Below are 11186 nucleotides of genomic sequence, written 5' to 3'. Positions count from 1 at the left end.
TATGAACGAATTTGCTGCATTTCTGGTGGAAGCTTAGCTGTCTGTGTTTACTAATTTAGATCTGAGTAGTTATTTCTTGAGCATCACCCAGCATCAGAACACGGCTTATTATAACTATGTTATTGTCACTTTTAAGGAATCAGCTTTGGAGAAATCCTAATTTTCACAATTAAGAACTACTAAAATCAGACAGAATGGAGAACTTGGCCACTCCAGAATGTCATTGTCAGTCCTGTGATGCTCCTTCTCTCATGTTCAACGGAAACAATGAATTCCTAACTAATGTATTCTAGGACAGGTGGAGTTCTAGAATTCTATGACAGGATGATAGGCCTAAAGTCCCTTCAAGATTTACAGGAGACCCACAGCTGGCCACTTCATTCTCATAATCTGCCACACATACGCCAGCTTTCCAGGTGAGGCAACGCAGAAACAGCAGGTGGCAAATACCTGGACACATAGTGACTGCAAACATTTTACCTTGCATCCATTCTCCTCAACGAAAAACACACAGCCTTCCAGGGGAGAAAGTAATGCACTCTGCTCTGGGAAGGATAGAGAACAGAGAAGTTTATTTTACACTATCCGTCCAAGAAAACAATCGCCATAAACCAGTGCAAAATGTGCAACAGAATCAATAAGTGTGTCTTAGCTCTGAGAGCCCAAATTGGTGATTTCTTCTCCTGTTCCTCAGTTGGGCACGTGCCCCGTTCGTTAATGCTGGCTCGCATCATAGACAGAAACATTCAACCAATTTGTAGCAGGTTATTTTTTACAAATTCATACCAGAATGTGTACAAGGGACAGGGAAAACCATACCGAATGAATGATAAGTGATCAGTGCTTAAAGTAAATACAAGGGACAGCACGGGCAAGAATCCACAGTTTCAATAAATACAAGTGAACAAGCATGGGTGTGTCTTGACTGGGTGGAATTAGTCTGCGTAATAATTCAGCATCATACAAAATCTAGCAGGGCTGTTGAGCGGTGATTGGCAAAAACGTTCACAATAACTTACGCCCTTGAGCGAGTCTGCATGTAACACATTCTGTGGTTTCAAAGGTGTCAGTTCTCTGTTTTCTTCTTCCCTGGCCATCCCTCCAGGAAGGGAGGGGTGCAGCTGGGCCGGCTTGGCGGAGGCGCCCCGTGAGGAAGGACGTTTGCCCAAGAGCCAGCGGTCAGGGTCCAGTGTACTCAATACCAAGTGGCAAACTGGGACTTAATTGACGACGTCTGTGCAAAGTGCGCTTCTCTCCATTTTCCAAGAAACCAGTGTCTGTAACTCCTGCATGAAAAGCAGTGGTGGCCTCTGGGTCACTCCCTGTCACCCCAAATGCCAAACAACAAGAGCGCATCTCAGGGACTCACAAGTCGGGGAAGCTTCTGTTGTTGACTGCCTGGTACCTCATGGATGGGTAGTTTAACTGGGGCCCCCTTGTCCAAGGCAGGCTAGAACTATTGCTTGAAAACTAGAAAGAACCTAGTGAGAAAGAGATGGTGATGATGGACATGAGGGAAGTTGTCTTCTTCCTCCAAAACCTTGTGCCCCCCAACCCCAGGGGACGCCCATAAGACTTTAGCGAGGCGTCCTTGGCTATAAAATGTCATGCATTTGTTCTCGGTGGCCTTGCTCAGTGGCTCCTCTAAAAAGCTCTACATCCATGCATACTCCAACACGTCTGGGACGCAGGCCCAGACAACACGGCAGGTGCAACCTTTGGGTCACTGATTAATCTGGAGCCCAGTGGAAGAAGATGCAAGAGCAGTTCTTGATCTCTGGAAGAAAAGGAGTAAAAGGGGAAGGCCCCCAAAAGAAAACAATCCCCCCAAATCCAGTAACCTAGGCATCATCTCCAAACCAAACAAAATCCCAAACACTCTGTAATCAACAGGCCCCCTCCTCTCTATTTCTTCAACAGTCTCAGGTCACAAATTAGGTGAGTCTTCCATCAAATAACTTAAAAAAGGAGGAGGGATTGGAATCAGTGTTGCCTGGCTCAGGCCAGTTAGCAGCCAGTTTTTCTAGAATCTCAGTCACTGTTCCAAAATGGAGCTGGAAAAGTCACGTGGATGTTGGATGTCTTCACACGGAGGAGGCAGGAAAGGGTGGGTGGGCATGACCCTAGGATTGGGGAAGTGACGATGGGGCAGGGGAGAGCCTGGGCCACCAAAACAGGAGTGGAGGCCTGAGGACAGCACAGGAGAGACGAACGCCGTGGCCCCAGGGTCCTGTGTGACTCGGGGTGCGGCCAGGTCTCGTATTGCACAGAAAAGAAGGAGCTGAGCCTCTGCGGGCACCCAGCGGCTCAGTGGTCCCCGCACATGGGCAGGTTCACGAAGGTGAACACGTTGAACTCAGTCATGATGGAGAAGCACAGGAACACGCCATACAGGAGGAGGCACCCACAGCCCAGCTTCTTGTCCAGCTGCCACTTGTTCAGGTGGACACCGAACACCTGCAGGGCACAGAACAGGTTCAGAGGGCACCAGGAGGAGGCAGCAGCCTCTGGGGGGTTGGTAGGGGAACCCAGGGGACCCAGGGAACCCAGGGAAGGGCTGCTGTCTGTGGGCCTCGGGCAAGGTTCTGATCCTCTTTGAGCCTGCAAAATCCACCTCTCGTCTTGGACTGTGGGAGGTGAAAACATCAACATCAGGAATAAAGGAAGCCAGAAGCTGCTGGTTGTAGAAAAATAACTAAAACAAATGGCAGGACTCACAAGCACATCCCAGCAGCCAACCCTCTTCCATGGAGCTCCAACACCACACGCCTGTGGGCCCTTCATCTGTTCTGGGCCTTCCCCATCTTGCTCTAAGCAGACCCCTGCTCCCCTGGGCACACTGATCCCTCAGTCCTCAGGCGGCGGCGGCTGCATCTCTTCCATGGCTGTTCTGGAGGTGAGGAAGTTGCTCCCTCCCCACAGCTCCTCACGGCTGCTTCCAGACCATTTTCCTTCTCTCCTCCCTAAAAACACTGAGCCTGGAATCTTGGTTCTTCCCACAGTTCCTCTTGGTTCCTCCTGTTGCAGCCAACAATGTAACCCCGGCCACTGCCCATCCTTGAAGCTTTCTGCCCCAGCTCTTGCCAATCTCCTCTGTACTCCTGCTGACTTTCTCTGTGATTTCAATGCCCCCGGAGGGGAGAGGGTCTTTCCAACACCCTGCCCCATCAAGTCCTCATCCTTCATCTGGCCTCAGCCACTCACACCCACCAGCCCATGTGCTACCGAAATATAAATGAAATAAAATTAAAACACAGCTCCACATTTCAAGTGCTACAGCCAACCGTAGCCGGTAGTACTGTCCAGCCCAGGTGCAGGCCATTTCACTGCAGAAAGGTCTGCTGGGTGGCACTGGGGCCTAGATGTTGCTATTGGCACTGACAGAAGCATCTGTGTTATCTTAGCGTCACACATCCCACTTTCTGACTCCAATCTCTTCCTTTCTAGTTTACTCCTCCCGATTCCCCAGCTCCCACAACTCTGCAAATGCCCATAGTCCACACCTTATTGATACCATCACTTCTGTAGGCTTCACCCACTTTGCCCCTTTCCTTCTCTCCTTCCTCTGCTTCAATTCCACCCACACTCGCTAGAGTCACTCTGGGGCATCCACCCTGATTCCCTGGCCTCTCTCTTGCTCGGTTGTCCTTGCTTGGCTAAGCCACAGCCCTCCAGTTCAAGTCAGGTCCCAATCTGGTTCATGCCGCGTCCGTGCAGCTGACCATCAGGGCTGGAGGAAGTTGGCCAGCCATGCTGATGGGTCTTATTTTAAAAATCGAGACCACTGACATTAAGTGGGTCATTCATGCTTTTCAGCAGGCATCTCATCCTTCCCTAGTCCCTGTCTCTCCCTTCCCCAGATGGCTACTTCACACCTCTCCCCTCTCTTCCAATCTCCAACACTCGCTTCCCCATCCTCACTTATCCCCATGGCACAGAGCTCCCAACCCCACCTCCCTGCCTTCTCTCCTGGCAGTGAGCTCAACTCCACCCTGCATGCCCCAGATCCCATCTCCCACACTGCTTAAGGACCTGGTTCCAGCAACTCCCTCTCTTGCCAGCCACATGCCCCAGCTCCATCCCTGGGTTATTCTAATTGGCATACAAAGATTCTGTTATCTCACTCATCTTAAAATAACACTTTTTTCTGAATTTCCATTTTTCCCCTTTCTTTACAGTCAGATAACATGAAAGAGTTGTGAATGTCTGCTCACAGTCTCCAATCTCACTCCTTCCATTCTTTATTAACTTATTCCACTCAACTGCACAGCACTACCCTCTCATTAGCACCAACGGTTTTGCATTGCTAACTCCAATGACCAGTGCTCAGGGCTCCTCTCCCTGACTCAGCCGATAGCTCCCTCCACCTGGAAAACCCTCCAGTAGGTGGCTTCCAGGACCCCACACTCTCCTGGTTTTATTCCTGCATCTCCAAACTGTTCCTTCTCTGTTTCTTTTGGTGTTTCTTCCTTATCGACCTGACCTGTGAGTGTCAGACTGCCTCAACACTGAGATCTTGGGCCTCTTCTCTCTTTCGTGTGCACTCACTCCCTTGGTGATCTCTCCCAACTGTAGGGCTTTAAATACCATCTACACTATGGTGTCTCCAGACTGAACATCTCTCGTGAACTTAGGCTTATATTTCCAATGGCTTTCTTGACCTCTTCCCCTGGATGTCAAACAGGCATTGCAAACCTAAGATGTTTAAAATTGCTTTTCCTCCCCCAAACTTGCCTCTCTTCAGCATTTTGGCAACCTCATTTTGACAGCCCAGTTAGTGGTTAGCCAGGTCTCCTGTAGATGGTATAACTATAGCATAGCCTAAAAAGTCACACGGTAGCTATGAGTGTGCACTCTGGTGTCAGCTGGCTTGTTCCTCCATTCACTCGGTGTCAATAAAAATGAGTCAATTAGTTTCTCTAGGCCTCAGTCGCTCATCTGTATAATAGGCTGACATTAGTGACACCTCATGGGGGGCATGATGAGCTCCAAATGGGAAAATATGTATACAAAACATTAAGTATACGGTGTTGGCTACTACAACTGTCACCACTCCACAACATAGAAGAACTGCAGGACCTCCTAAACCATAAGAGCACAAATGATGTAGATTTTCACTTTTGCATAAGGCAGTATTTGCTTTGGTGAAATCTTGACATTCAATTCACACCCTGATCCTATAAACTACTTATCTTGCTTCCTGCCTGTCCTTCTGAATTCCCATTCTCTGGCATATTTATGCTAACAACATGCCAGGTGTAACTCAATGACTACTTCCTTGAAAAATTAAGAAAAAAACATATTGTGTCTCAATGCTTATTAATGCCAACAGCATATTTGTATGTTAATGGATGCTTCATGTGGATGAGTCTATGCGTTGGTGTGAACTTGTTCCAAACACATCAGTTGAATTGGGAATATTAAAGTACACAAGTGGGCGTAATGGCTGAGACAGCAGTGGAATGGCCTCAAAATGTACTGTCAATAAAATATATTTTTAGTTTCCAAGTATTAGTCAAATTCATGGATTCATGTGGAAACCTGGAACAATCAATGAATTGGAATCTACCTTTCCGAGACTAGAATTGCAGACAAAGCGGGATCTTCTCTTTGCATTTGGGAAAACAGTATGTGTTCTACTTAAGATAGGGTCATGCCTTTGAGAGGAAGGCCGGCTTCTTTCAGAAACGGAGAAGGTGTTCTAGTGGGTTGCTAGGACTCACTTCTAAAAGAAAGAGCCAGGAGATGGGACACGGTGGTTGCTTGTCTCCAGTCACCAGGAGGCCAAGCTCATCCGGTCTCCAAAGAACCCAAGGGGAGGAAAGGACGGGCAAACACAAGTACGAGGGGAGAGCTGCCAACTTACCGTGACAAAAACAGAGGCCAGGAGCAAGCCCACAGAGTAGATCAGCCCCCTGCTATTCAGCCGGATCTGTAAGAGAGGGTTAGAGTTAGGCTTCTGACAAACTAGGCTTCCAAAGCAGAGTTAGGCTTTGGAAAGGGCATCTGCCCACACAACTCTGAGTAGCAGTGATTCCACGTCTCCCCTCTAGAATGAAAAACCAACAGACAGCTTCCGCAGCCAGCTCCGCAGCTTACACTTGAGACGTGTGCTCTTCTGGAATCCCAAGGCTTGTCTTTGTCTTGTCCACTCTCAGTCCCATCCTGGCCTTACCCTCAACAGCAGGGTCCTGGCTGGAGTGCCCCACGGCCACCTGAACTCTCCATCTGGGACTGTGAGATTCTTGTGGCCCACAACATATCCCTGTCCACACGTTCCTTTACCTCCGGGGAACTTTTGCTGTCTCAAACCCGTACTGCTTTTAGTATGAATTTCATGACATGGGCAATGGAAAAATATGAATAAACTTTTCATCTCTTTTGCACCAAAATGTCTCTGTCCTTACCCTAACTTGATGGGAAGAAGTGGAGGAGGGTCGCTGTTGTGGGCAAACAAAACAGAAGAAAAAGTTAAAATTCCATTTCCGATGTTAGTAAAGGGATTTTGAGAGGTTTGTTTTTCACACGGTGGGGAAAACAGCCAATGAAGGGAAAGAGAGAAACGTATTTGGAGTTCCTTCTTTTTTTTTTGAGACACAGTTTCACTTTGTTACCCAAGCTGGGGTGCAGAGGTGTGATCTTGGTTCACTACAGCCTCAACCTCCCAGCCACAAGTGATCCTCCCACCTCAGCCTCCTGAGGACTACAGGCACACACCATCGCACCTGGCTAATTTTTGATTTTTTGGTAGAGGCTAGGTCTCACTATGTTGCCCAGGCTGGTCTTGAACTCCTGGAAGCAAGTGATCCTCCCACCTTGGCCTCTCAAAGTGCCCATTACAAGCATCCCAAAGTGCTCTCAAAGTTTCCAGCCTTGGAGTTTCTATAGAATAGCACTGACCAGCAGAACTTTCTGTGGTGATGGAAAGGTTCTATATCTGTGCTCTCCAACATGGGAGCCAGTGGCTGTTGGGCATTTGAAATGTGGCTCATGCAACTGAAAAAAAAAAAAAAAAGCAGTTTTAATCTCATCCTTAACCAAATTTACATTTAAAGAGCCACATGTGACTGTGGCTACAATATCAAGCAGAGCAGGTAGAGAGTACTGGAGTGCTGACTTCGCCGACAAAGGTCAAATAGTTTCTTTCATGATGTAGAGAAGACACTGCTTCTGCCTTTGACCAAAGTCACAAGGCCGGCTGCCCCAAAAGAGAAGAGATTCCTTAGAGCAGTGGTTCTCAGAGGGTGCTTTTGGGGCCAGCAGCAGCAGCAGCATGCGGGAACTTGCTAGAAACGCAGGATCTCAGGCCCCACTCAGAACTCCTGAATCAGAAACCCTGGGGCAGGGCCCATGAATCTGTGTTTTAACTCCAGGTGATTCTGATGCACAGGAAAGTTTAAGAACCACTGATTTAGAGAAAGTATAAAGCTCAGATCCACTTCTTCTGGTCTCCAAGGGTTCTGGGGAAGGGATCTTGATATTCATCTTCCACATGCTCTCTTGGAAATGCTTGTGTGCATTCAGGTTTGAGGACGACAGGCCCCAATCAATGTACACTATCCTGCAGGGAGTGAAAAGCTTCTCTGTGTTCATGGGAAGGGAAAGTGAGGCTGGCTGATTTCTGCATTGTTTTCGTTAAACAACTAAGTGGTGATTATTGAGTAAGAGTGGTTCTGGGCCCTTCTGACACGGTTTAAGGTACCTTGTGCCATAACAGCACCAGTTCAGTACTGGTGTGTGCATACCGGAAGGTGTCTCCATAAGTGGGTGTGTCAGGTTTATTTTCTGACAGGACAGAAAATATGGACACCATATGCCCTAAACAGCCAACCCTTTCTGTGAAGATGTGACTTAGGGATGTCCTGTCACGGAGGGATTGAGCTGGACTCTTTCTCCAGTGATCTGCAATCCCTGCGAGTCAACCATTGGCTGGCCCCCAGCTGGAATATGCTTCCCTGCCACCAAATGCGTTCCTGAGAATAAGGAAAGGCTCAGATCATAGCTCTATGACACCAGAGCAGTGGCTTAACCTGGTTAATTCAGTGTGGAAAAATGGCAGATTGGCCCCATCGCAGTCCAGCTGGTGGCTTAACTTCATGCACACACTCAACCTGACTGTGGGTAGACTGTCCTACTTTCATCAGCTGGGTTGGTGTAAAGAGGCCGACACACAGGACTGCGTCACATATGTGTTGTATTGAAGGAGATTTTCTTCCTCCAAGTATTCTGTCCACACTGACTATGATAATCCCCTGTGTTCTGGTCACCGTTGAAGGGGAGAGGTGGGCTCCTCACAGCAAGATGGCAACCCCTAGGAGAGAGGAAGAGGCTCTTGGAGCTATCCTCAGTCACCCTTGGGTAGATGTGAAACTGTAGATAAACACTTAGGAATCCTTTTGAGCTCTTAACTTTCAGCACTGCACACACAGATGCCTTCTATGAGGGGCAATGCATTTCCAGCACGGCTTGCCCTCTGAGCTCCAGGGTCAAATCCTTGTCAGCAACAAGAACTTAGTAAAGTGATTTCACGCCCTTAAGAAACCAAGAGAGCGAAGCTCCTAGCAGGAAAATTCTCTTTGGTCAAACATTTTCAAAAGGAATCCTGTTAAACCAAAGTTTTTCAACTTTACTCTTCCTGTGTTCACATGAAATCTCGAACAGTGTGGCTGAAATTCTAAATTTGGCTCCAGAGGCCAAAGGCAACTCACTATTTTGTGGAGTTTCTATGTGTTTTTAACTTCTCACCTTTTTCTCTATAGCCTTCCTTTGGTCATGAACTGCTACACGCACCCAGGAGTGTATTTTTGTGTTTTCATTGTGAGAGACCTGGGCTCTCAAAGCCTATATTTACTCCTTGCTGTCTGACCCTTGTACTTCCACAAGGATGTGACAGGCAGGAATGAGGGCTCCTTCAGCTGCCTTCTGGCCCAGCTCAAACATCTCCCGGCTGCTGCAGCTATGGATGGTTTGGGGCAGGAGTCATGGCCTCTTTTTGTTTTTTTTAGAGACTGGGTCTCATTGTGTTGTCCAGGCTGGAGTGCAGAGGTGAAATCACAGCTCACTATAGCTTTGAACTGTGCCCAAGTGATCCTCCCGCCTCAGCCTCCCAAGTAGCTGGGACTATAGGCACACACCACTACGCCCAGTTCATTTGTTGTTGTTGTTGTTGTTGTTTGTAAAGATAGGATCTTGCTATGTTGCTCAGGCTGGTCTCAAACTCCTGGCCTCAAGCAATCCTCCAGCATTGGCCTCCCAAAGTGCTGGGATTACAAGCATGAGCCACTGCATCTGGCTCCAGCCTGTCTTTGTAAACACAATTTTATTGGGACTCAGTTCATTCATTTATGTGTCATCAATGGCTATTTTCACATGACAGCAGCTGAGCTGAGTGGTTTTGATGGAGACGGTATGATCCACAGGGCTTAAAATATTTCCTCTCTGGCCCCTTATAGAAAATGTTTGCAACCCTCTGATTTAAGGCATGGACTCCGGAGCTAACTTCCTGGGTTTTGAATCTCTGCTTGGTCACTCACTTGCTGTATCATCGTGGACGGGTAACTGAACTTCCCTAAGCCCCAGTCTTTCAAAGTGTAAATGGGGATAATACAGTTCCTGCTTGGTCGGTGCTTATGAAGTTGAACTGAATTAATCCATGTTAAAATGGTTGAAGAGGGCCTGGGGTATAATACATTCTCAGTAACTGGGGGCTGGGTCCACTTCCTTGCACCCGAGGCTGCTTCTTTTCTAAACCTATCACTGAACAATAGCTTACTAGATTGCAGACACTGCAAGGGTAGGAACCACGTCTGACTTTACCCTCCACCTGGCACAGGGCTGGGCACAGACCACGTGCTTAAAACATAATTGATGAATGAATAATACATGTCCATGAGATCTCATTTTGAATATGCATTATAAGGAGGCCAGTGTTCTGTGGGGCAGCGGGGACTGGTCAGAGTGAGGTTGGAAGCAGAGAGACCCCAGATGCCATTCCCTGGATAATGTTCCAGAAGCAATGTGGTCTCTGCCCAATGTTCTTTCTCTCCCTTCCCCACTTTACTTAATTTATTTTGAGTCTATGTAGTGTTTTTAAACCCAGCATGCTGCTATGAAAGTTCTCAAGCATTCAGGAAAGTTGCAAGAATTATACCATCTTTTTTTTTTTTTTTTTTTTTTTTTTTTTTGAGACGGAGTCTCGCTCTGTCACCCAGGCTGGAGTGCAGTGGCCAGATCTCAGCTCACTGCAAGCTCCGCCTCCCGGGTTTACGCCATTCTCCTGCCTCAGCCTCCCGAGTAGCTGGGACTACAGGCGCCTGCCACCTCGCCCGGCTAAGTTTTTGTATTTTTAGTAGAGACGGGGTTTCACCGTGTTAGCCAGGATGGTCTCGATCTCCTGACCTCGTGATCCGCCCGTCTCGGCCTCCCAAAGTGCTGGGATTACAGGCTTGAGCCACCGCGCCCGGCCATCTTTTTTTTTTTTTTAAAAAAAGCAGGGCATGTCCACATGTGCTTGTGGGGACTTCAAAGTAAACTGCAGAGACCAGGCCATTTCACCCCTGAGCACTCCTGTCTGCATCTCATTAAGTAGAGTTCATTCACAGTCCATGGGTCTTTTATTCTTAGATGCCATTTTTATATAGTAAAATTCCCACAACAAAACTGTACCATTCAACAGGTTCTGAGAAACGCATACACCCATGCAACCCAAACTCTACCATGACACAGAACACTTCCGTCATTCCAGAAAGTTCTCGGGTGCCCTCCCGCAAACTTCGCCCGAGGCAGGCACTGCCCTGTTTCTCCACCACAGGGCAGTTCAGCCTGTCCTAGAGCTTCATAGCAACAGAATCCTGCAGCGTGGACTCTTTTATGTCCGCATCATTTTAAAAGACTCTTTCAATGTTTTCATTGCACCAACAGCTCATTTATTTTTACAGCAGTGTAAATATGCCATGGTGTGTTTAATTATGCTCCTGTTGATGGACATCTCGGCTGCTTCCAATTTTGGGCTATTAATGTATATTACTTTTATAACTCAAAAACAAAATGAAAAGAGGCCTGTAGGGCTCCTCCTTCCTGAGAGGCTAGCCATTAAGGAAGATGCGAGGAGGGTCAGGAGCTCTGTTAAGGACCTCATGTCACTATCTCACATCCTTGCACCCCTTCTCTGTAGTTGGCACCTTAAG

At 47.7% G+C, this 11186-nt stretch overlaps 1 protein-coding gene across 5 annotated transcripts in view; it reads right to left on the bottom strand.

Moving 5' to 3' along the window:
- Nucleotides 1-552: 552 nt before the first annotated feature.
- The window catches only part of LOC105486812 (solute carrier family 24 member 3), a 506030-nt gene continuing 495396 nt past the window's right edge, over nt 553-11186 (bottom strand). For 3 of the 5 annotated variants that reach the window (XM_071079731.1, XM_071079732.1, XM_071079735.1), the window contains 3 exons: nt 6901-6996; nt 5867-5932; nt 553-2457 (listed from right to left, as the gene is read on the bottom strand). In XM_071079731.1, coding sequence (XP_070935832.1) covers nt 2308-2457; nt 5867-5932; nt 6901-6996 — 312 coding nt within the window. In that variant the 3' untranslated portion in view covers nt 553-2307. The remainder of the gene's footprint in view (nt 2458-5866; nt 5933-6900; nt 6997-11186) is intronic. The other 2 variants (XM_011749881.2, XM_071079733.1) reach the window with 1 other exon arrangement.

This window comes from Macaca nemestrina, chromosome 15 (genome assembly GCF_043159975.1).
Source record: "Macaca nemestrina isolate mMacNem1 chromosome 15, mMacNem.hap1, whole genome shotgun sequence".
Classification (NCBI taxonomy): domain Eukaryota; kingdom Metazoa; phylum Chordata; class Mammalia; order Primates; family Cercopithecidae; genus Macaca; species Macaca nemestrina.
The sequence above is the reverse complement of the archived record's forward strand: the minus strand, read 5'-3'. Positions and strand labels throughout refer to the sequence as shown.